This window comes from Barbatula barbatula, assembly GCF_947034865.1.
Source record: "Barbatula barbatula genome assembly, chromosome: 15".
Lineage (NCBI taxonomy): Eukaryota > Metazoa > Chordata > Actinopteri > Cypriniformes > Nemacheilidae > Barbatula > Barbatula barbatula.
The window spans coordinates 12410220-12430994 of NC_136778.1; the positions used below are offsets into that span (position 1 = coordinate 12410220).

At 40.0% G+C, this 20775-nt stretch overlaps 1 protein-coding gene across 2 annotated transcripts in view; it reads right to left on the reverse strand.

The window, feature by feature from the left end:
- ppp1r13bb (protein phosphatase 1, regulatory subunit 13Bb) overlaps positions 1-20775 on the reverse strand; it is a 38701-nt gene that overhangs the window by 3595 nt on the left and 14331 nt on the right. The window contains exons 3-12 of one of the 2 annotated variants that reach the window (XM_079474912.1): positions 18176-18323; positions 17191-17310; positions 16271-16341; positions 8034-8135; positions 6069-6243; positions 5248-5444; positions 3819-3983; positions 3431-3620; positions 1275-1399; positions 101-575 (exon numbers count right to left, since the gene is read on the reverse strand). In XM_079474912.1, coding sequence (XP_079331038.1) covers positions 101-575; positions 1275-1399; positions 3431-3620; positions 3819-3983; positions 5248-5444; positions 6069-6243; positions 8034-8135; positions 16271-16341; positions 17191-17310; positions 18176-18323 — 1768 coding nt within the window. The remainder of the gene's footprint in view (positions 1-100; positions 576-1274; positions 1400-3430; positions 3621-3818; positions 3984-5247; positions 5445-6068; positions 6244-8033; positions 8136-16270; positions 16342-17190; positions 17311-18175; positions 18324-20775) is intronic. The other variant, XM_079474913.1, reaches the window with a different exon arrangement.

Here is a 20775-nt window from a genome sequence, read left to right on the forward strand (position 1 = left end):
AAGAGTATATACTTAACAACACCACAGTTAAGAATACAACGCAAACAAACCACACGTAGGGGCTACCTAACTGTAAGAATATGTAACAGCCAATGTGTACCTGCTTTAACTGACGGTTTACTGTTCAGAGGGAAGTTCTTGGGAGCCGGCTTCTGTAGGTACATGTGGTAGATGGAGCTTGAGTTCATGGTGGCTGGACCTTTCCTTGGTGACTGTGGTCTAGAGCCCTTGTCTGGGATGAAAGGCCGTACAGCTATAGCAGGAGGAGGGTCCGGTCTTTCTCCAGGGGGGGAAAAGGGGGGATTTTGCAGGAAGGTGGGGCTTGGGGGGACAGAAATACGCTGTTGGATCTGTTGGGAGGACGAGCCAGTAGGTGCGGGCAGGACTCTGGGCCACGGCGGTGGGTTGTTGGGTAGGCTGGGCACCGGCCGGAGAGGAACGTCTTTACGGCGGTCTAAAGAGCTGGTGGAGCCAGAGTTGGAAGATGAGAGGGGGTGGTTGCTGGTGTGGGCTCCGTATGGAGGAGGCTGGGGCTTACTTGGAGGAACTGGACCTAGTTTAACGGATTCCTGAATCTAAATGGAAAAGTAATCTAGTGTTAAAACTGTCACAGATTCGAGAAATACAGTATATTCTGTATGGTTGATGATGCAGGAAGAAAGACTCTTTTATGATGGCAAAATAAATAGAAAGCAATATGTCGTAGCTAGTATTTTATTATGTAGGGACTGTTTTTCCTCTTTTGTCTTGAATTTGGAGAGCATGTTGTTATTTTTTTTCAAAGCCTCAGTTAATTTCCGACCCTTCGCACAATAACTTCTTTCCATTATAGACTGGACACGCTTGACTTTTGTGTGCGGTGACGTCATGTGCAAGCACGGCCGCCAAACGTCAGAATAAAAGCTTTGTTCAACGAGAGGTGAAATGAGATGTCAATCAAAATAAGTAGCGACTCAAATTTTGGGGTGGCCCAGGGTAGCCATTGGATGTCAGGGGTGTTCAGTTCACCTTGGACCCCCCTCTGGTTGAGCAGAACTTTAATTTTTCGGGTGAAGTATCCCTTTAAATTGCCTATGCTCACCAGTTATGTATAATACATTGATGAAAAGGTAAAAATAGTATGTATATTTTAAAATCTAGATAATTTATTATTTACTTATTATATCCCACCATGATAAAAGAGTGCTTCAGAAACACAAGTACATCACGACTGTCACTAGGGGGCAAACCGCAACAGTTACTGAATTTGCAGACACTGCTTTGAATAGAAATACCTTATCTAAGGGAGTGCCTGCAGGTGATGCTGTTTTACTGGTTGTGTCTGTTCCCGACTCCTTCCAGTCAGGTGGTTTGACTGATGAGTTGCCCTTGGTGAGGGTGGGCCAGTTAACATCATTCGCTGAAAGTAAAGAGAAAACATTAATACAAGGTCACACTTGACAGAGCCCTTAACAAGTACAATTTACTTATTAGGGAGGTATGACGAACTACAGAAAGTGAAGCAGTAAATGTATGGTATCTATAGCTGAACTAAGCATGATCCATAAAGTAGCTTCTTGAGTTAAGTAGTATATATCAGTGTACTTTGTGAAAGGAAGGTTTTCTAGGAACAGAGAGGTTCCTTAAAATGTGATAGTTCACCCAAAAATTGTCTTCATTTGCTCACCATCTTGTCATTTCAAACCTCTATAACTGTCTTTCTTCTAGCGGAACAGAAAATAAGATATTTTGAAGAAAGTTGGTAACCGAACAGTGCCGGCACTATTGTATGAACACAAAGCCAATGTAAGTGAATAGGTGCCAGTTAACAACATTCTTCAATATATTTTCTTTTGTCTTCTGCGGAAAGAAAGAAGATCAAAGAGGTTTGAAATAACATAAAGGCGAGTCAATTATGACAGAATATTTAATTTTGGGTGTACTACCACTTTAAATCTAACGTAGGTTTCTGTATCATAAGTGTCATAAATCAAGGGTATTTAATAGAGGTCCCATGGTGGTGATGCAGGGGGTTGAATAAATTATTGTATTTTTTTCAACCAAAATTTTTTATATGAACTTAAATTACAAACGAGTCAAATTTATGAGTTAAAAAATTATTATATGACTGTGTATTTCATAACTTAAGTTTATAACAGTAAATATTACTGGCTTGGCAGTGTGATAGTCATCAAGATGCAAGTAAATACATTATTATGTGCAAATATGAATATTATATGCAAGATTTTAAATGCAAAACTAAAAAACATAACAGGGACTGCAAAACAAGGGACCTTGTCCTGAAAAAAATTGAAGAGCCCCTTTCATAAATAGTTTGCAAGATTTCATGGCAATCCCTTTGAAAGCTCAGGCCAAACAAGGTGGAAAACTTCAAAACAATGTTTCAATGTTCAAAATAATCTTAAACACGTTCTTGAGTAGAATTTAGCAACCAATTTTCAAACTTCAATCATTGTATATTATATGTGAATTCACCACATTAGTAGAGCTACAGTATGTTAAAAGCATGATGTAAATGAAACCTGCACAAATTATTGGTTTGTGTGTGTTTGCAAATGTGCTAAAGAGCTGCTGAGGAAATGAGACTAATGCAGAGCAGGGACGAGGAGGCAGAGACACCATTGAACCTTCCTTACAGAAGCAAGGAAATCTGACCTTTTGTACAAAAGAATGATTAACAATAGAAATGAGTTTGTTTAATAATCAGTTACCTAAAAATACTGTAATCTCTTTATCTCAATGTATCACTTATTTTATTCGAATCCTTTAAAATTCTAAAGGAGATATTCGATCAAAATTTTAAACACAGTAAATTGCATGAATCGTTTATTATTCAGGTCTCAAGTCTTTGCTGTGTGAGAGAACATTACACAACAGATTCTGTGAGTAACATGGACTTGCTTTGATCCTGCCCACTACACTGAATAAGGTTCAGAGGCCTTTCCTCCTGCCCTTCATCAGACACCTTCCCACTCACGAGAGGGGTCGTCCGACCCTACTGCAGAGCAGGAGACTGGGGGTGGAGCCCCAGGGCCTGGGCGGGGCTCTGTAGGGGGCGTGGCAATTGGGTCCACTATGATGTCTAAATCAGATACCTTCCAGTGGCCGGGGGGCTTTCTCACTCCATCTAATCCCCCCACACAAAAACCACAACAACAAAGTACAGGGACAGTAAAGAAAAGATAGAAACGCACACACAAGTTCACAACACAGTGCAGAAATTACACAAGAGGTTAGAAGTGAAGAAATGTAGAAATCAGCTTTATAAACAAATTGAGGAGAGGAAAGCTACAGCAGGAGGTGATAGGACACAAGCTGTGTTTTTTAAGAGGAAGTAACCATAAACTGTGAAGTATGTAAAATACATTTGTACTGAGATAGCATTTCATTTCAAATAAATGTTTGGCGCTATCCAAAAGAAACATCACACCTGATTTGGAGCGGCCATGGTTGGCTGGGGTGTTGACCCCCAGTGACTGAAGTTTGAGGGGTTCAGGGGGAACTGCATAACCATCTTGCCTGCTCGGCACTGGGACCTGGATGTAGGGTCCTACGGCTGCCACACGCCCGGTATTTCCAGAAGCTGGCTGTGGAGAGGGAGGACCATTTACTCGATTCAGCTGCAGGATGGGTAGAGAGAGAAATTCAAATGTAAAAATAACAGTAATGAACTTAATTGAAATGTGGAAAGTGCTTCAATGAGATTATAATTTTTTTCAGGTTCAGGTGTGTGGGTGGCTTTTGAACAAGCATGCTAAATAAATCACGGTAAATAAATCAATCTAATAGTTGAGTGAATGAAGCACTCCTGGCCTTACAGGAAGGTTTTCTTTTTGACGTGCCTCAGCTTTTCTCTTGTACAGACGATCTCGGAGTTCATTGATACGTTTGTCCATCAGCGTCACCTCCATGTTTCTCTTATTCAACAGCTCTTTCTGCTGATGCAGTTTGCTGTTCTGCTCCTGATTCAGCTTGTTACGTATCTGACGGAAGAAACACATCCACAAAATAACCATCAATGTCATCGTAGATGTGACACAAGGAACAAGAAGACTACTGTGACGGCATGATCGATATAAAAAAGAATACAGATACTATATTTAATTGCTCATTAACAGAAATATCTAAACAGCCACTCACATGGCAGCAAATGAATGCATGTAAGCACATCAAGAATTTTACAAAGCATCAAAACAAAGTATCAGATTGGAGAGAAAGATGATGAGTGACAAGAGGCTATCCACACTAATGCGTTTTGTCTGAAAACACTACTTTTTCTATCTTTGGCCTTTCGTCCACATTGAGATGGCGTTTTTGCCAATGAAGATTTAGCTTTTCGAAAACGCAATGGATACATTTGAAAACGCCGCATTTGCATTGTAGTGTAGATGAGGATATCGGAGGTACTTAAAAACGATGATGCTTTTTTTGTCATGTGACTCTCCTGTTTGATAGCATTAATGTCAGTACATGCAAACTTTAGATTGAGTAATTCAATATTCCGTCTCCTAAAATGCAGAGTTATTGTTTGGTAGCGGAGCGCAAGTTTACCTTTCGAAGCTTTAAAGTCTTGTGTAAAAGGGTGTTGAAGGAGAGTCATCTCCAAGTTACCTCATTGTCTTTGCTCCACATTGCCATGACATAATAATGCAGAAAGTAAATAAACGTCTGACAGACATGACACATGCAGACGTGTCTTGGGTTTTACTTATGCGCAACACATGGATGTTAGCACTTTCAGAAGTTTCAGTGTGGATGGGCAGCGTTTGGGAAACGCTTCCAAAAACTCTAGCGTGGACGAAGAGCGTTTTGAAAACGAAAAATCAGTTTTCAAATGAAAACGCACAAGTGTGGCCATGATCATAGTTCATGGTTGCTGGTGCCTGACAGGTTGTTTTGAGTATTTTGTTAATGTCAGAAAGCTCAGAATATGTCAAACTGGTTTCTTAAACATGACAAAAAGTTTACGCTACTCAAACGAACCCCACAGTCACCAGATCCAATAGAGATTATCATTCACGAACATCAGGCTGATAAATTTGCAGACACAGCCCGATGCAACAGTATGATGTCAATATGGACCAAAATCTCTAAGATTTGTTTCCAGCACATTATGCCAAAATGAATTAAGACAAAAAGGTCCAACAGAGCATAAGTAGCCATTGAGCGTTAATTACTTATTATAATGTCATGTTATTCATTCAATATATTTGTCTTGTTCTGACTATCTGAGACCAGAGTGTTTACCTGCAGCTCCTGGTAGAGTTTGCGGAGCTCTAGGGCAGCAGTGCCAGTGACCTGACCCCCGAGAGTCTGCAGGCCGTTCAGTTTGCCTCTCCTCAGATCCTCCAGCTGCTGGCTCAGCTGATCCACCCTCAACACAGCCGACTGCAGCTCCGACTGCTTCTCCTGGAACAGCCCGCTGATGTGCTCGATTTCTGCGGCTAACGGACCACAAACATGGGGTCATCCACACGCAAACATGCGAGCGCACATGCAGTTACGGGCTAACATTTTTCACATCATGAACAGTTCAATGAACGATATAATGCATCGCTGGAGAGGTTGAAGAGTGGATTTTAAGCTGTTGCTAGGTTACAGGAGCAAGTACAGTACATACTGGACAAATGTATCATACGCAATTCTACATCATTATTGTCAACCATGAAATGAAGCCTAAACATTATCACTGCATGAGTAAGCAGCTTAACCCTTAACAGAGGGTAAAAGGGATAGTTCACCCTAAAGGAGCATCCGTCCTCATTCACTTTCATTGTGTGGGGGGAGAGAAGGAGCAAAAATGTGTCTTCATGTTCTCACAGGTCTTTACCCACTGTCATATGGAATACCAATTCCATCTCACAAGACTATGTAATCACACCATGGTGCAGGATTTAATTTTGAACAGTTTGTTATGGATTTTCTTCACTATGTGCAGTGGAAGATCTTTTTTAAACATGGCGTAGGCTAGCTCAATACATCAGCAGCAGATGTTTTATACCAATTCGATTAAAGAAGCACTTAGTGTCTGGGGACACTGTAACTCAGGTGGATCAATGAATACATACACAGGTTGCCGTTAATGACTTTGCTGTAGTCCACTTGGCCCCTCATGGCTCTGATCTTCTTGAGTTTGGCCTCCTGACTCTCCACCCTCTCTTTCAGCCTCTGCAGTTTCTCTGTCTCCGACACGGCCTGCTGCTGACGCCGCTCCTGCTGCTTCAGATAACGCAAGCGCTGCTCCTGCACAGAGGAAATGCGTAGGAAGCAAAATGCATTACAAATGCATCATTTTTAAAAACATGTCTTTTTATAATAGCATATTAAAGATATGCAGCTTGTACTAGACCTATCGTATTGATTATATACCATACCATAAATCCAATGACTTTCATTATAGATTAAACTAGATAGCTTTAATTCCTGCTGCATTCCCTGTGAGGTCAGTGCTATTATTCAGGACACCATCTTATCATTACATCACAACAGTGCTTGATCAAGACAGACCTAATGATTTACTGTCAATGCCGAGCAAATAGACGCACAAATTTGCCGTCAAGAGCAATACCTGTGGGAAAGGGCTTTACAAAAAATGCTGATAAATAAATAAAAACTGAAAATTCAATTACGATTTCATGCGTTTCATCGCTCTCTATCTGCAGGCAACACAACACATCCGAATGCAGTGAATTGGAAACAGCTTCTGAATAAGTGAGAAAGCTAAAAATGTCACACGGTGGACTTTCGATGACTGTCGTTTTATCACGGTATATTCACTCACAGCAATAATATCAGCGCTCTTATCCTGACAGTTCTGAGATCAGCGCTCCTCGTCATTTCAAGAGGGGCTGTATCTGACCTCCGAACACTCCCTGTAAGCATCAAGTGTGTACTAGCTCGATCCAAATTCCACAATTGACTATTTGTTGATTGAGGAGACGAAGCTATTTAGCGACTGTGGATGAGAAATGACGGCACTGGCGTACAGAACATAGCAGTGTTGTTTGCTAAATAGTTGGAACGAGAGGTCTTTTTTCCCGCCTGCGGTTCCCATGACTAACATCACTATAATGGTAAGAATAAAATGCTGTATTGGCCTGTAGATGACACTGAGAAACAAAGAGGAGTTCAGTAACTTAATACATGTAGTTACAATATTACACAATGCTCAACTAACAATAAAAGCTTAGGGTGTTATAAACAAAGCGTGAGGTTTACCCAACAAGCTGCTGCATTACCCCATAATTACACTTAATTACATGTATACTTAACTCATAACCTTCCACATAAACATACCGAGTATCTCACAAAAACACAACTTAAATAAAGCCATTTTAAGAGGACGATCTCATTTTTAACAACCCATGACGCTCATGCAAAGATTGAGATAATAAAGGGTTTTCTTCCAAATTAGGATGCCAGGTGTACTGCAGAGTAAACACCCAAAAATGGCAACATAAAAACCACACCAACACATGACATTATTCAGAAAGAATAAAACCTCTTTCTAAAGCTGTCTAACAGCATGATGTTTTTAAAAACACAGTCATCAAAATATAAAGACGGACAAAGAACCGTAAAGCCCTCATCAGCTTTAGTGTCCCACGGGTTTACATTAAATGGGCAAAAGTATCTTCGAAAAATCTTTTACAGAATTGTACTCTGAAAATAACAAATTCGAAAGAGTATATACTGTCTGAAAAACCTTAGAACATTAATCCAAATCTTGCATTTACCTACGGAACAGACCCTACTGTTCATCTATCAAATGCATTTTAGAAGATACTATTTTTAGAAGATAAAATAAACATAGATCTATAAACAAATAAACAAGCAATTTGTTGCCAAGTGGTACATATTGTTTTTTGAAGATGCACTCATACACAACAACATCCAAAAAAGGTACAAAATCAAAACAGAATCATGTTTGTTTTAATAACAAATATTTGCTTTTAGTTTTTCCAAGCAATTAAAAGCAAAGCTCTATTAAAAAACAACATCAAAGGACACATCAGAACATCTGAGCGTGTTACCTTAGCGACGAGCATCTGTTGCTGGGCCTCAATTTGCTGTTGCTGACGAGTGGCCATCTCCTGCAGCTCTGAGAGAGTGAGCTCCACGCGAGGATTTCCCACCTACACGAGAAATAGAGAGAGAGACAGAGAGAGAAAGACAGAGAGAGAGAGGGCCAATCAAACAGAGGGATGCAGGCGCATAAGCAAGGCTACAAAGATGACTGGTTTAAATTAACAGGCTTCCATGTCACATTCAACTGACAGGGAGGCTGAACTGTGTTTCTGCAGGACTGTTTTGAGATCTGGATGTGAAATGACCTGTGGCTGTGTAAATACTCACAGCTTAATTATAGCAAGAGCGCTAATGCTAGAGCAGGCCTGCTAAGCTCGTCGGAAGGGGAATGAAAATGTCTTTATCTCAAAGGGTCTAAGACAGGCCAGTGCCAGGGACGCATCCCAGAATCCCACTCATTCGCACCCTGCATTCTAGAAGATAAGAGCCAGCTGTCCGTCACTGTGCTTGACGCCAGGGCGTCGCAATAGCAGCAGAGCAGAACTGCCATGCAGCGAAAGATGAAAGGCACCAGAATATGCAATTACCATCACAGACCCCCATTTTCAACAGAACTGTGGGGGATTCAAAACTCGCCGTACATGAAATGAACAAAGACTGTAAAATGTACAGTTATGAAATCACATTTGTAAATCTGCTATGGCCATACTGTATGTACTACTCTAGTTCAAGACACACCTTGCATAAAGCAGATGATCAGTCAGGAGGAATTAAAAATTGACCATTCAATTTAAAGTTGAATTAAGAAAAAGGTTTCTCAAAAACAAGAGGCTTTGATGTAATCCGGTCTTTTTTTTGCATTTTCTGAAGGTCTGACAAGATAATCAGAGTTTACTTCAGAACTATTATCAACCTGGTCTGGGCTATGCAAAATAGCCCCTTTAAAGTTTAGATCTTTAATGGTCTGTGCCAGTGCATGGCAATGCTTTTATTTCCTGAAAAGCCATCATTGCAGTTTGTCTGAGTGCCCTTGTACGGTTTGTGTTTAGGATAGCCCAGAGACAATGTAAAGGAAAAAGGTTTAAACTGGGCCAGTCATTAGGGTTATGTAAGGACTATTGGCCATCACTCTTATTTCTGTTGGAATCAAATTAGTTCATCCAATATCTTAACTGCTCCATGCCAAAAACACAAAATCAAACAGAACCAATTTACTGAGCTTGCACAATATCTAACTTCATTCAAAAGCCTGTCACTGTTGAAAATGTTAATAACATGTTTATATATATATACTGTATAAAGTGTTTCAATGTGATATTCAATGATAATTTATCAGCATCCATACTAACAATAACACACAGATAAGAACATGTTAACGTTTGCGTTGTGGTTTTGCCAGGTCACCTACAGCCTTTGGCTGAATGTATTTATAGCCAAGTTAATACCATGATCCCGTTCCATAATTCATGGTTAGTGTGTTTATTCACTCTGTTGTGATGGTTAGAAATAGGTCTGGTAGTATCTCTTCGTCTACTACCAGTCACGTCTCACAATTTCTTGCCTTTTCTCATTCATCTCAACGTAATATTTCTAAACCACTGCGTGAACTGAAAACTGTCTTCTTAACCCTCGGTTATGTTACAGCCATATTTAATCATATGGATTAAGATAAAGTACTCACTGCCAGAAAAACTAGTCTAAATTAAGAATAACATGACATCATACACAACACAACAAAACTCGGTTACATACGTGGCTAGCAGTTTATGTTTTTAACAAAGTCTGTCATTTCGGACAACATTAAATATCTCACGCTCACCAGCAGTTGTACACAAAACTCTCAAAAGCATAATACAATAATTTTCTTTTACATATAGGAGATCAAAATAATAAACAGGAATTTAAATACAGAAAGCATATCTCCGCAGTTCTGTATGACGCTATCATCATTTAACTGGTATTGACTTCTGTTTTACAAACACATTCACAAGACAAGAAACAAATGTCAAAGAAATATCAAACAGCCCAAACAGATTACTATGAATTTGAAAATAAAGCAACCTGCCGGATAGCAAGATATTTCGCTTCTGCTCTGTGTCAATACAAAACTGTCCCTTCCATTCAACTAATGATTAGTGAATGCTGAGGAAATGGCAGGTTCTGCCCGGAGCATGAGGCCCTGTCGGGTCTGGATCAAATCAAATGTCTTTTCAAATAAGATTGAAATTCTTTCCAGTATACCGCTCTACAGACCAAAAGACACAAAGGCCACAAGTTACAAACACAAGGGCAGACGATTTTTCAGACTTTAGTTCAAAATAGTGTTATGACAATACCATAGAAACTGTACCTTTAATGTTTTTTAATGATTATCATGATTCTACCTCCGATTAGGAGTGCTAATTTATTTCATTTTAAAGAGTAAAAGCAGCCGTTATCACTTTTCTAAAAGCTGTCGGCACATGTGGCAGTTTTTCTTCTCAGCAAAAACATTTCTGACATATGAGCTCATGCACCCCTTCTAAATTATCGCACATTTAATACCAACGCCCTTTCAAACTCTCAATTTTCCATTTGCTTGGAGTTTTATTGACAGGCAACCTTATCATAACGCCTATATTAAACCTCTACATAATCACAGTTTAACCCGTTGCCTAAACCTGTCAAAAATCAATGGCGCTATCCAGACGTTATGTCCTTACAGTAACCACAGTTAGGCTAGAGCTTTTGGCTGAAAGTACACATCATTGTTTTCCAGAAATGATTATTTTAGGATAAATATTCTTAAGTGCAGTGGGAGCGCTTTGGCTGATGTCGGACATAGCAAAAGGGGGCAGGCTTTGCGAAGGGTAAATTGTGTAATGAAAGACAGACTTTTACAAGAACTCTAAAAGTCGATCAAATCAAAGGGCCAAAGAAAAAAGAAAACATCCCACTGCACAATTCTTGCACTCCTCTTTACAGAATATGAACAAGTAACACACCATAGCCCTACACTTACCTATTTTTCCCCATCACAGCTTTCATGATCAATAATGCCATTGTTTATCGTGCAGTTCCCATCAGCACAAGCTCTACAGCAGATCCCCAATTTCATTACAGCTGAAATGACTTGACTTAGTTTGCTAGAGGAGTGATTCATGACCAAAAAAGGCCAATTGTGTCAGTCTCTGTTTACCCACACAGCCGTCTTCGAATCGCCACATCAGATGGGTTTTAAAGAGACTATCTCCATGGCAATGTGAAACAAGGAAAGGCATACAACAGGATGATTTGATTATCCGTTTCTAAGGTGGTTGTGGGGGAAAAGAGCTCGGCTCTACCCAGTGTTCTCTGACATTTATCGTAGGGAGGTCTCGGCCACCCTCTAGCCAGACTACATGGCACAAACCCGTCTGTCTGAATCTTTTCATAACCCTCTTTACCAGATGCAGTTGTGCAAATACGAATGTATATCTTTAGGAAGGGCACGAAGGCTCTTTCAACTGTTGTAGTGAAACTAAAAGCTTGAAATCGGTCCCAAGACACAAATAAAGCATAAACGGCTCTAATTTAAAGAGCTTGCACAGTGCAGCTACATAATTACCTGGGTAAAGTTCAAGAGAGAAACTGGGAGAGCCTCCTTTCGTCACGGTTAAAATTACCAAGAAGTGAATAACACAAGGATTTAGCTCACCGTTGCCGTGCCCTTGCAGGCTATACGCAGTATAATCAACGCGCAACAAAGAAAGCAGGTCATCGGGGAATAACTCAAAGACTTAAATCCCAAGGCCATGTTCTACAGAGGAGCTGGAGTGGTTCGAGAAATCTCCATAGGCTTCAACTGTTTGGAGATTAACATTGAAAACATTTACCGTCAATGACTTGTCAATGATCTAAGATCTAGGCGACTTTCTTCTTCGGTAGAAAAGTAAAGTAGATTTTTATTAAATACTGCATTGCCACAAGGTCACGACTCCAATCAAATTATGCAACGTCACGTGGTACCAAAGCACAAAACTAGCAGTTGAAGTTGAGCTAATCTTTCCATAGCAATATGACAAGTGTGGTGATATAAGCAACCTTATTTGAACAGTATGTTCAGCTATTACTCAAGAACGCTGCACTGTTGTAATCCTCTTTCCGCACTAAGACCAGCGCTCATTTATTGCCGGTGGCCTAAAAGAAGTGCAGGTCTTAAAAAGGATGCAAGACACATTCATCCAATGTTACGATAAGCTGTACGTTAGAATCCCATGTCTGTGACCTTACTTAACATTAAAGCATATAAATCTAAAGACACGACTCTTACCACGAGCACATAATCCATAACCTTTAACACACTTACTTATACTTCTTACAAACTTTTCCATGGGGGACATTTTATTTGTACATCGTTTGAACCTACATCTTGAAAAATGTGCACTTTGCATGTTGACTTTGGAATTAAGGACTGTAGCTATTTAGGTCATTTTCTCCAAACGTTTTCAAATGGTTACGTGGGATGAATGGTTTATGTTGTGGTGTTTATCTGTATAAAATCACTTTGGATAAAAGTGTGCAATAAGTGAATATATGCAAATGTAAACCATGACCAAACTCCCTGCACCTAAAGTCATCAAAGGCTGCATAAACTCTGAGCCTGAACGTCAGAAAAACTGATGCCAAAACTAAGAGTACAAAGAATCAAAAGACTTTAAAATTCATGATGAAGATTGAAAGGGTGCAAAAATGAGTGAAGAAAAATGCAAAAAACTGGAACATGTGAAGCCCCGGAGAGAACAGCAGCCCACACTTTATGAAACTTGATCTGCCCACACAGATCTGTGTTCTGGAGCTCATAACTCTGCGTGCATGATGGTCAGGCATGAAATTCATGTATTATCAGCGACGGCATCACTGTTAGATACCATGGAGCAGCTTATTCCTGTATGAACAAGCTCAAGAAAAAGACTTACAGCTCTATGCAGGTATAACAGACCACACACTGATTCAACAACAGCTTATTTAACAGAATCAATGCACTGAGAGTCAGCGAAATGTAAGATACTTGACTCTTTAAAACACACAGTCCTAGGGTATTTTGTATCATAGCATTTCACATATTATTGCATCCTTGGATAAATTGCTTTGTCGTTTTCCTGTTGCTGCAGATGTAACATACAGAAAATGTTTTTCTTCGCATCTTACCTCAACACCCTTTTTCTCTCCAAGGAAGCACCAAGCCAGTCTCGACTGCGTGGATGAAAGATCAAGAGTGCAGAAATTGGAAAACAAGCGAAAGCAATGAGGGTAGGACTGAAGAAAAGCCCCCGGCATGCAGTAACACACTCCGACACCGACAGGGCCACACTGACCCTCTGACACGGCATGCGAAGGGGTGAAGGAAGAAAAGAACAACTCAGGAAGAGGAGGAGAGATTGAGGGCCACCCACCATTTCATAAGGGAAAAATAGATTACCTTGCTTTTACAGGCTAGCCAAATATTCCGGGATTACCCTACTGGGGCGTGTGTGAGAGAGAGTGGTTTGCTTCGCCAAAGAAGTCAGAGCAAAGAAAACATTGAATTGCAAAAGCATTGATCCTCTTACCAGCAATTATGTCATGAGCGTAATCTTCAAAATAATAAAGATGCTGAGGAGAATACAAGAGAATGTCCCTACCTGTGGTGGGGTAAATTTATGAAGAATTTTACCCCACACACAATTATATGTACAGTATTTGCACAGTGTTTGTGTGCCAGTGATGACTTCCATGGATTTGTGGGTAGGGAGAGTTATTAGTTTAAGTAAAAGGATGGGCTACTTTAGACAGAGATTGAGATTGGGTTTGAGGGAGCAATCCGATTAAATAACCCAAACAAATTTAGCAGTTGCTTCGAATCAGGCCAAGAGGCTTCTCTTTTTTCAGTTTTCAGAGGCACAGACAAGCCAAATGCCTGTGCTAGGGTGGACAACAAGACATTGTCACATAAAAGTTAGGGTTTGGCCCTGGTGGATGTGTGGTATAATGGATACAACGCAGGGGCAGAAAGCAAAAGGTTTTATCAAGGCCTGCAAGGGCCTGACATTTAAAATGATCAAGTAATGCTTTTTTAACATGTAAAAGAATCAGAGCTATTCATTCGATATAGTCAAAAAAGGACATTAAAGGCAACTTTCGCATTTAAAATAATTGATATTAAAGCTGCAATTTATCTTTTTGGGGGTTAAAAGTGAACAAAAGCAAGTTGTCGAAACAAGTACAAACACTTATTGAAAATAATCTCCTTACCACAATTCACAATGGTAAGCTTATAATAAAAATTATAATAAATTGAGCTGTAAGGGTGGATTTCACAATAAATATCAGTTGCACCGGCAATGTTATGTTTCAAACAGAGTTGTCAAAAGGTATGGACTGTAGCACTTTCGTTTATTTGCCTTAGGACAGGGGTCGGCAACCCGTGGCACTTGAGCCGCATGTGGCTCTTCTTCCCCCCTGCAGTCTATATAAAGCCTTCTTTATGCCTGGTATTAAGATGCGTTTTGGAGCTTTTTCAATTTTTTTTTTTTTGAATAGACGAAATAAGTGCATGAAATGCGTGACCGGAGATGACAGCCGAACACTGTGTGCCTCTGAATGTTTTCCCACCATTCCATTTCTAACAAAGGTACTTTTTTATCTTTACACCAAACTTTTAGGTCTTTAGCCGGCATACTGAAGTCCCAAATTGGCTCTTTTTTTATTTCAGAAACACAATCTTTGAGCTGTTTGTCCCTTTAGGGCTATTGTAGAAACAACATGGCGAATTTCATGCAAGGGGACCCGCTAAATGTAGATAGAAACAGCTCCTTCTAAGGTAAGAAAAACAAAACGCTTCATTATGCAGGGTCTTTATACACCTCTTCAGACATAGTTAAGTATATTATATATATATATATATATAGATATAGATATTTCAGTCAATAGATCCTCCAAAAAACGTAATGAAAAAGGGAAACCGGAATACAACTGGTTTAACAAGCCAATTTCCATTCTTACATACGTTATGTTTCTGGGATAAATGAAATAAGGTAACACTATTCAATAAGGTTGTATTTGTTAACATTAGTAAATGCATGAGATACATTAACTTGGACATTTTTTTGCATTATTTTAGATAATGTCAATACATGTTCATGATGCAATGACAAATGTTAACAGACATGTTTGATTTAAAAAAATGTATTCGTACATTCTGAAATTAACATGAACTAAGATAAATAAATGCTGTAGAAGCATTGTTCATTGTAAGTTGATGGCTAATGCATTAACTAATTGTTAACAATATTTATCTTATTGTAGTGTAACCTGAAATAACACAGATTTAGAATAAATTGACTTTTAATAAGAGGACCGCACTGTCTCTGTTCAGTACAGGTGGCAAATTAATTCAGTTGTCAAGCGAACACATTAAATCAAATTAAATAGACAAAAAGAGGCTATAAATAGTTAACCCCCTTGTATTCACACACCAAGAGACAGAAACTGAAAATGAGAGCCATATGGCTACCTAACAAGACAAGCAGACATGCGTGTTGTAAAGAAGTCCCTAAAGGTAAACCTGTCAGAAATAACAGTGTGCACGGCATAAGAGTGGTGAGATGTCGTGCTTAGGGAAAAAAGCATCATAAACTAATAGCTCGTAGACAAATCATCTCATACCACAGCGAATATGTGCAACTACCCGTGCCCTCACTCAGTCCCTAAAGACAGACACAAGACGGTTGCAAATACGCAGACCCCCATTAATGCTTTTGTCTTCTAATTCTGTACACTGGTGGTCTACAGTCACTTTTCTCCCTAAAGGGGGAATTAGTTCTGCTTCCTAAAGCCTGGCTTTTCCTCGCTGAAATCTGGGACAGATGCTTGGAGATGAGCGCGGTGGATCGCTCTTTGTGAAAGAATGAGCGTGTGACAATTGTTCAAATGAAAGAGTACAGTGAGGGAATTGCTGTGAATGTGGCACACGAAGTCCTGGGATATGATGGGTCTCGCTGCGTTTGGCTCGCATTGAGAGAGAAGATCTCAATGACTCTTGACGTTTTAAAAAGCTTTCGTGCTAAAGACTGTCACTTAGCCCATCAGTAACAGCAAGAACTTTGCAGCTGCTGCTCTGGTTACAGTAAGCACCTATTACCAAAGTGTGGAATTCAACTTCCTGGGATGTATTTTAAATAAATACAATGCTGGGATTAGAAAAGACGACACAGATTTGGATAAGGATGTGATATGAACTGACCCCATTTTCATTGTGTGTGTCTGAGCCGCTTCCTCCTCTCTTGCTGGGCTGCTCCTGAGACTGCTGGCTCCCTAAGAGCAGAGGAAGAAAACACATTAAATATATAGCAAATGTAAATTGAAAACCTGTATGACTTACTTCCTCATAAAGAGCAAAAAAATAAGATATTTTGAAGAGAGTTGGTAACCAAACAACACAGACCCCCATTGCCTTTCATGGTATGGGAACAAAACACCTGAAACATATTTTAGGAAAGAGTCATATAGAGCTTTTAAACGTCATGAGTGCGATAATGATTTGTTTTTTTGGTAAACTATCTCTTTAAGATCTGTTTGTTATTGTCATGTGATTCTGGAAATGGAGCATGTGCTTTTAGAGGACTCTTTCGTTCAAACACTGTGATTTGTGCATTAATCCATAGGGATGCTCAAAAAAAAATGAAAAAAGTTCAGAAAAAGACTAAAGAGAACCTGTAGCACTTTTAATACAAAACAAATCAAACCAGAAAACCAACAAATAAAAGACGAGTATATGAAGCGACAACAGAGGGTGATTGTGATGAATATGACCAAGGAACCACTGCAGCAAAAATAATCTAAATATGAAAATAATGCTTTATATTTGCACTAGAATTGCCAAGCATTGCTTATAAAAACACATTTTTCAAATACAAACAACCACATATTTATAATGATATTCTTAATGTGGTTTTAAGGGACTGACACTACAGCTGCTGTGCTTGATACAGTGAAAACAGCTACAGAAATGAACTAATGTATGAACAGAACACACTATTGTTCGGCCAACAGTACACAATAAGAAGCCCCTAAGAAGGTATGAAAAACACTGCCATCAATGTCAGCCAATGAATAGAAAGCGGTGTTGGTAGGCGCCATGTGGCCGTGGGCCAGCATTCTTACCCTGATCACTGCTTTCAGTCGGCGAATCTTCATGCCGCAGGTAGAACTTCACCTCCTGCTTTCTGGGGCCCCATTTCTGCAGGTGCTCATACATCATGTGGTCAAAGGGTATCGCTCGCTCTGGAAAACCAAACATAAAAGAATCGTTAAAAAACAAACAAACTTATGTCAGAAAGACGACGCACAATTTTGGTTCAAGCCTAAAGAAGAGTGCTGCGTACAAAAAGCAAGCAAGAGAGACGCCCTCATGCCGAGGAACATTTTGTTGCAGTTATACAGCCAAAGCCACACCTGAGAAGAGAACAGAGGAACAGACATACTGGGATCAGGAGAACAAAGAGTTGAAATTGAATCAAACGTGGCCTTTGGCCAGAGGAATGTAGCGGGGCTGGGTGGGCAGATGGGGAGAAAACATTTTGGACATTGCTAACAGGTGGAGGGACATCTGGAGTACTGGCCGCAACCCAAAAAGACACAGAAAAATAGAAGAACTGCAGAATATCAGCATTCATGCTCAGAGACTTTTAATGGGTAAACAAGTGACATAAGATTTGTGTGTGAATGTGAGCCAGCTTATCCTTCCAGCTGGACCCAATTAAAGCTACAAGAAACCTGGATGTTGTTATGCAGATATGCCTTCTCTACCAGTCGTGGACTAATGGTTAGAGACTCGGACTTGTAACCCAAACGTTGCCTGTTAGAGCCTTAGTACAGGCAGGGATTGTAGATGGGGGGAGTGACAGATCAGCGCTCTCCTCCACCTTCAATTCCCTTGAGCAAGGCACCGATCCCCCAACAGGGCTCATCATGGCTTCAATGACACACTTTTAGAATACAGTGCTGGCTGAAGGACTTTGACAGACAGACCAATTTCTTGGCCCAGAGTGCCTTTTCAGAGTTGAAGTAGCATTTATGTCTGAAAGGAGTAAGTGCTGCAAGATTCCTCAACATACAGAATGTCTTTGAGACACTAAAAGGTACTCACCATTTCCACGCCAAACCTCGGCCAGGTGGCAGCCACTTTCCCCCAGTTCTTTACAGAACTCAACCACATCGCGGCACGTCGTCTCTGGAGTGATGGGCACCTCTGTAAGGGCCTGCTCTCCATCACTCAAATACACCGTTAAAATTATCTGAAGGAGGTAGAGAGAGAAAGAGTGACCATAGGTTAATAGGAGTGAGATGACATTACTTTGTATTGATAGCTAGACCTAAGTAAGACATTAATCCATAACACCACTAGGTGGCAGCCTCTTGCTCGTACACAACATCCGCAGCTCTCTGATGATGTTTATTTCACAAGCAAACACGCAGCTATTCTTGGCACAAAACCTGATGCACTTTTAATTAAAAATTAACTACTCTTTCACAAAAAAATAAAAACACTGCATTATGCCCAGGTTTGGTTACATTGTCGATGAAAAGTTATAACCCCTGCCCACGGCTTCAGCCCACTCTGATAGATGACATTGTGCTAAAAGGGAGGAGCCTGTGCTTGTCAGATAGACAGTGACTGACATGGGCTGGTGAGTGCTGCTGTAAGTGCAGTGTGACAGAGGAGAGATGAATGGTTTGCTGCAAAATAGAAAAGAGGTAGAAGGCTGGGAGAGGAAGATGTGGTAGTGATGTACCGATATGCAGATTTTGACCGATAACCAATAATTATTGAACGTTGGGAGCCGATTACAGATACATTGGCCGATAAATATTAAATATATATATATAAATATATATATATATAAATAAAACATTTTCTGCGACTGAAAATTCAGTTTTCCCCTTTAAATCATGTATCAAGCCTATTTTACACTAATTAAAGATTCATTTAACTTTTCAGGTATTTTGTTTATATAATAAACAAATGATAGATGTTCTTACAGAGCAACCCAGAAAGGTGTTCTCAATAGCCACAAATCTTACAGGTCACAAAACAGAAAGCATTCAAACATCAGTCTGCTTCAAACAATATGCTTTTTTGTTCCTATAATTTACACATTCATAATTATCTACATACTGTACCCATATCAACAATGTTTTTATAATAGCAGAAAGTGAATGATAATGACAGAAAGACAGTACTGTATCTTAACTTTAGTTTAACCAGAGGAAATGATTTATAATTGATCGGCCTAAATTATATTATCGGCCGATACGATAACCTTAAAAATGAGCATTTATAGGCTGATATGTTCGATAATTGATCGGGCATCCCTAAGATGTGGTGGTGTTGACGTTACAACTCGAGTTTTGGTCGAAAGCAGATGAAAGCGTGATCATCTACTGTCTGCAATACAGCATTGCACAATAATTTGAAATAAAGTTGTCATTTAAGGCTGTTAACGCTGACGCCCCGTGTGAATGTACTGTAAGAAACATTACACAAACGCCCAAAATAAAACAACTGGGATAACACAATATTCCAAGATACAAAAATGTTTGGCAAAAACATATCGGCCTATCCCATTTGAAACCTCCAAAGCAAAAGTCTGAACTTTCTTTGGTAAATAGTAACAGGTGCAAGATAACTCAATAAATATCCTCTTATAAAACTATACGAGGTCTTTAAACGCACCTTAGAGCATCAAATTTCTTTAAAACCACAAAAATACTACAAATAAATGATCAGTTACAGTGTAAAAACAAACCCTAAGGTGGAGAAGAAACATACCACACACACCTGCAGACAAACATGAGAGGTACGCGTGACTGTGTGTTCACATAGAGCGCGAATGAGGCGTCAAAAACGCGCTATTCGCGAGTAGTTTGACGCTTGAACATTTTGTGTTTACTCGCTTCATTCGCGTCATTCGCTTCATTTGCGCGTGAAAAACGCGTCATTCGCGCTATTCGCGTCATTCGCGAGTGAAATTCGCTTCACGAAAATGTTTTTACAATTTACCGGATTCTCCGACCTCCTCACTCACTTTCTTCCAAGCAAGATCCTTTTTATTCCTATTTTTATGAACACGTATCATATAGCTCCGGGTGTCCACACACTGAGATGAGCTTGTCCTCCATTTTGTATTTCTGCCTCTGCTCGCTACGTCGTCTACGTCACTACTCAAGCAGGCGCCTGATTGGTTAACGCGGCGCGAATTTTCGCCAAAGTTCAGATTTTTCAACTCGCGCAATTCGCGTCATTCGCGCTATTCGCGTCCGTCATTCGCGCCGCCTCATTCGCGCTATTCGCGCCGCAAGCGCGTCTATCGCGTCTTTGCATTGACTTAACATGTAAATCACTCGCGCTTGACGCCTCATTCGCGCTCGGTGTGAACACACAGTGAGGCACCGTTAAGTAGGCCACAGGTGGGCGGCACTGGTTTTGATTTCATGATTGACAGGTGGGTTTGGTTGAAAACCCCCTCTCTTGCAGCATTAGCACACTAATGAATACTTAAAAATCGTCTAAATGTACCTGGGAGGTACAATTCCATTTCAACCCAAATCAAATACATCCCCGATTCCTAAAGTATTCAGGCAGAAGGGTGCTACAGTGCTTTACTACAGAGTGAAACTCAAAACACAGGTGTGTGGGTGGAGAAGAACTGCTAAAGCGCTGAAGAAAACTTGTCAAATCCTGAAACT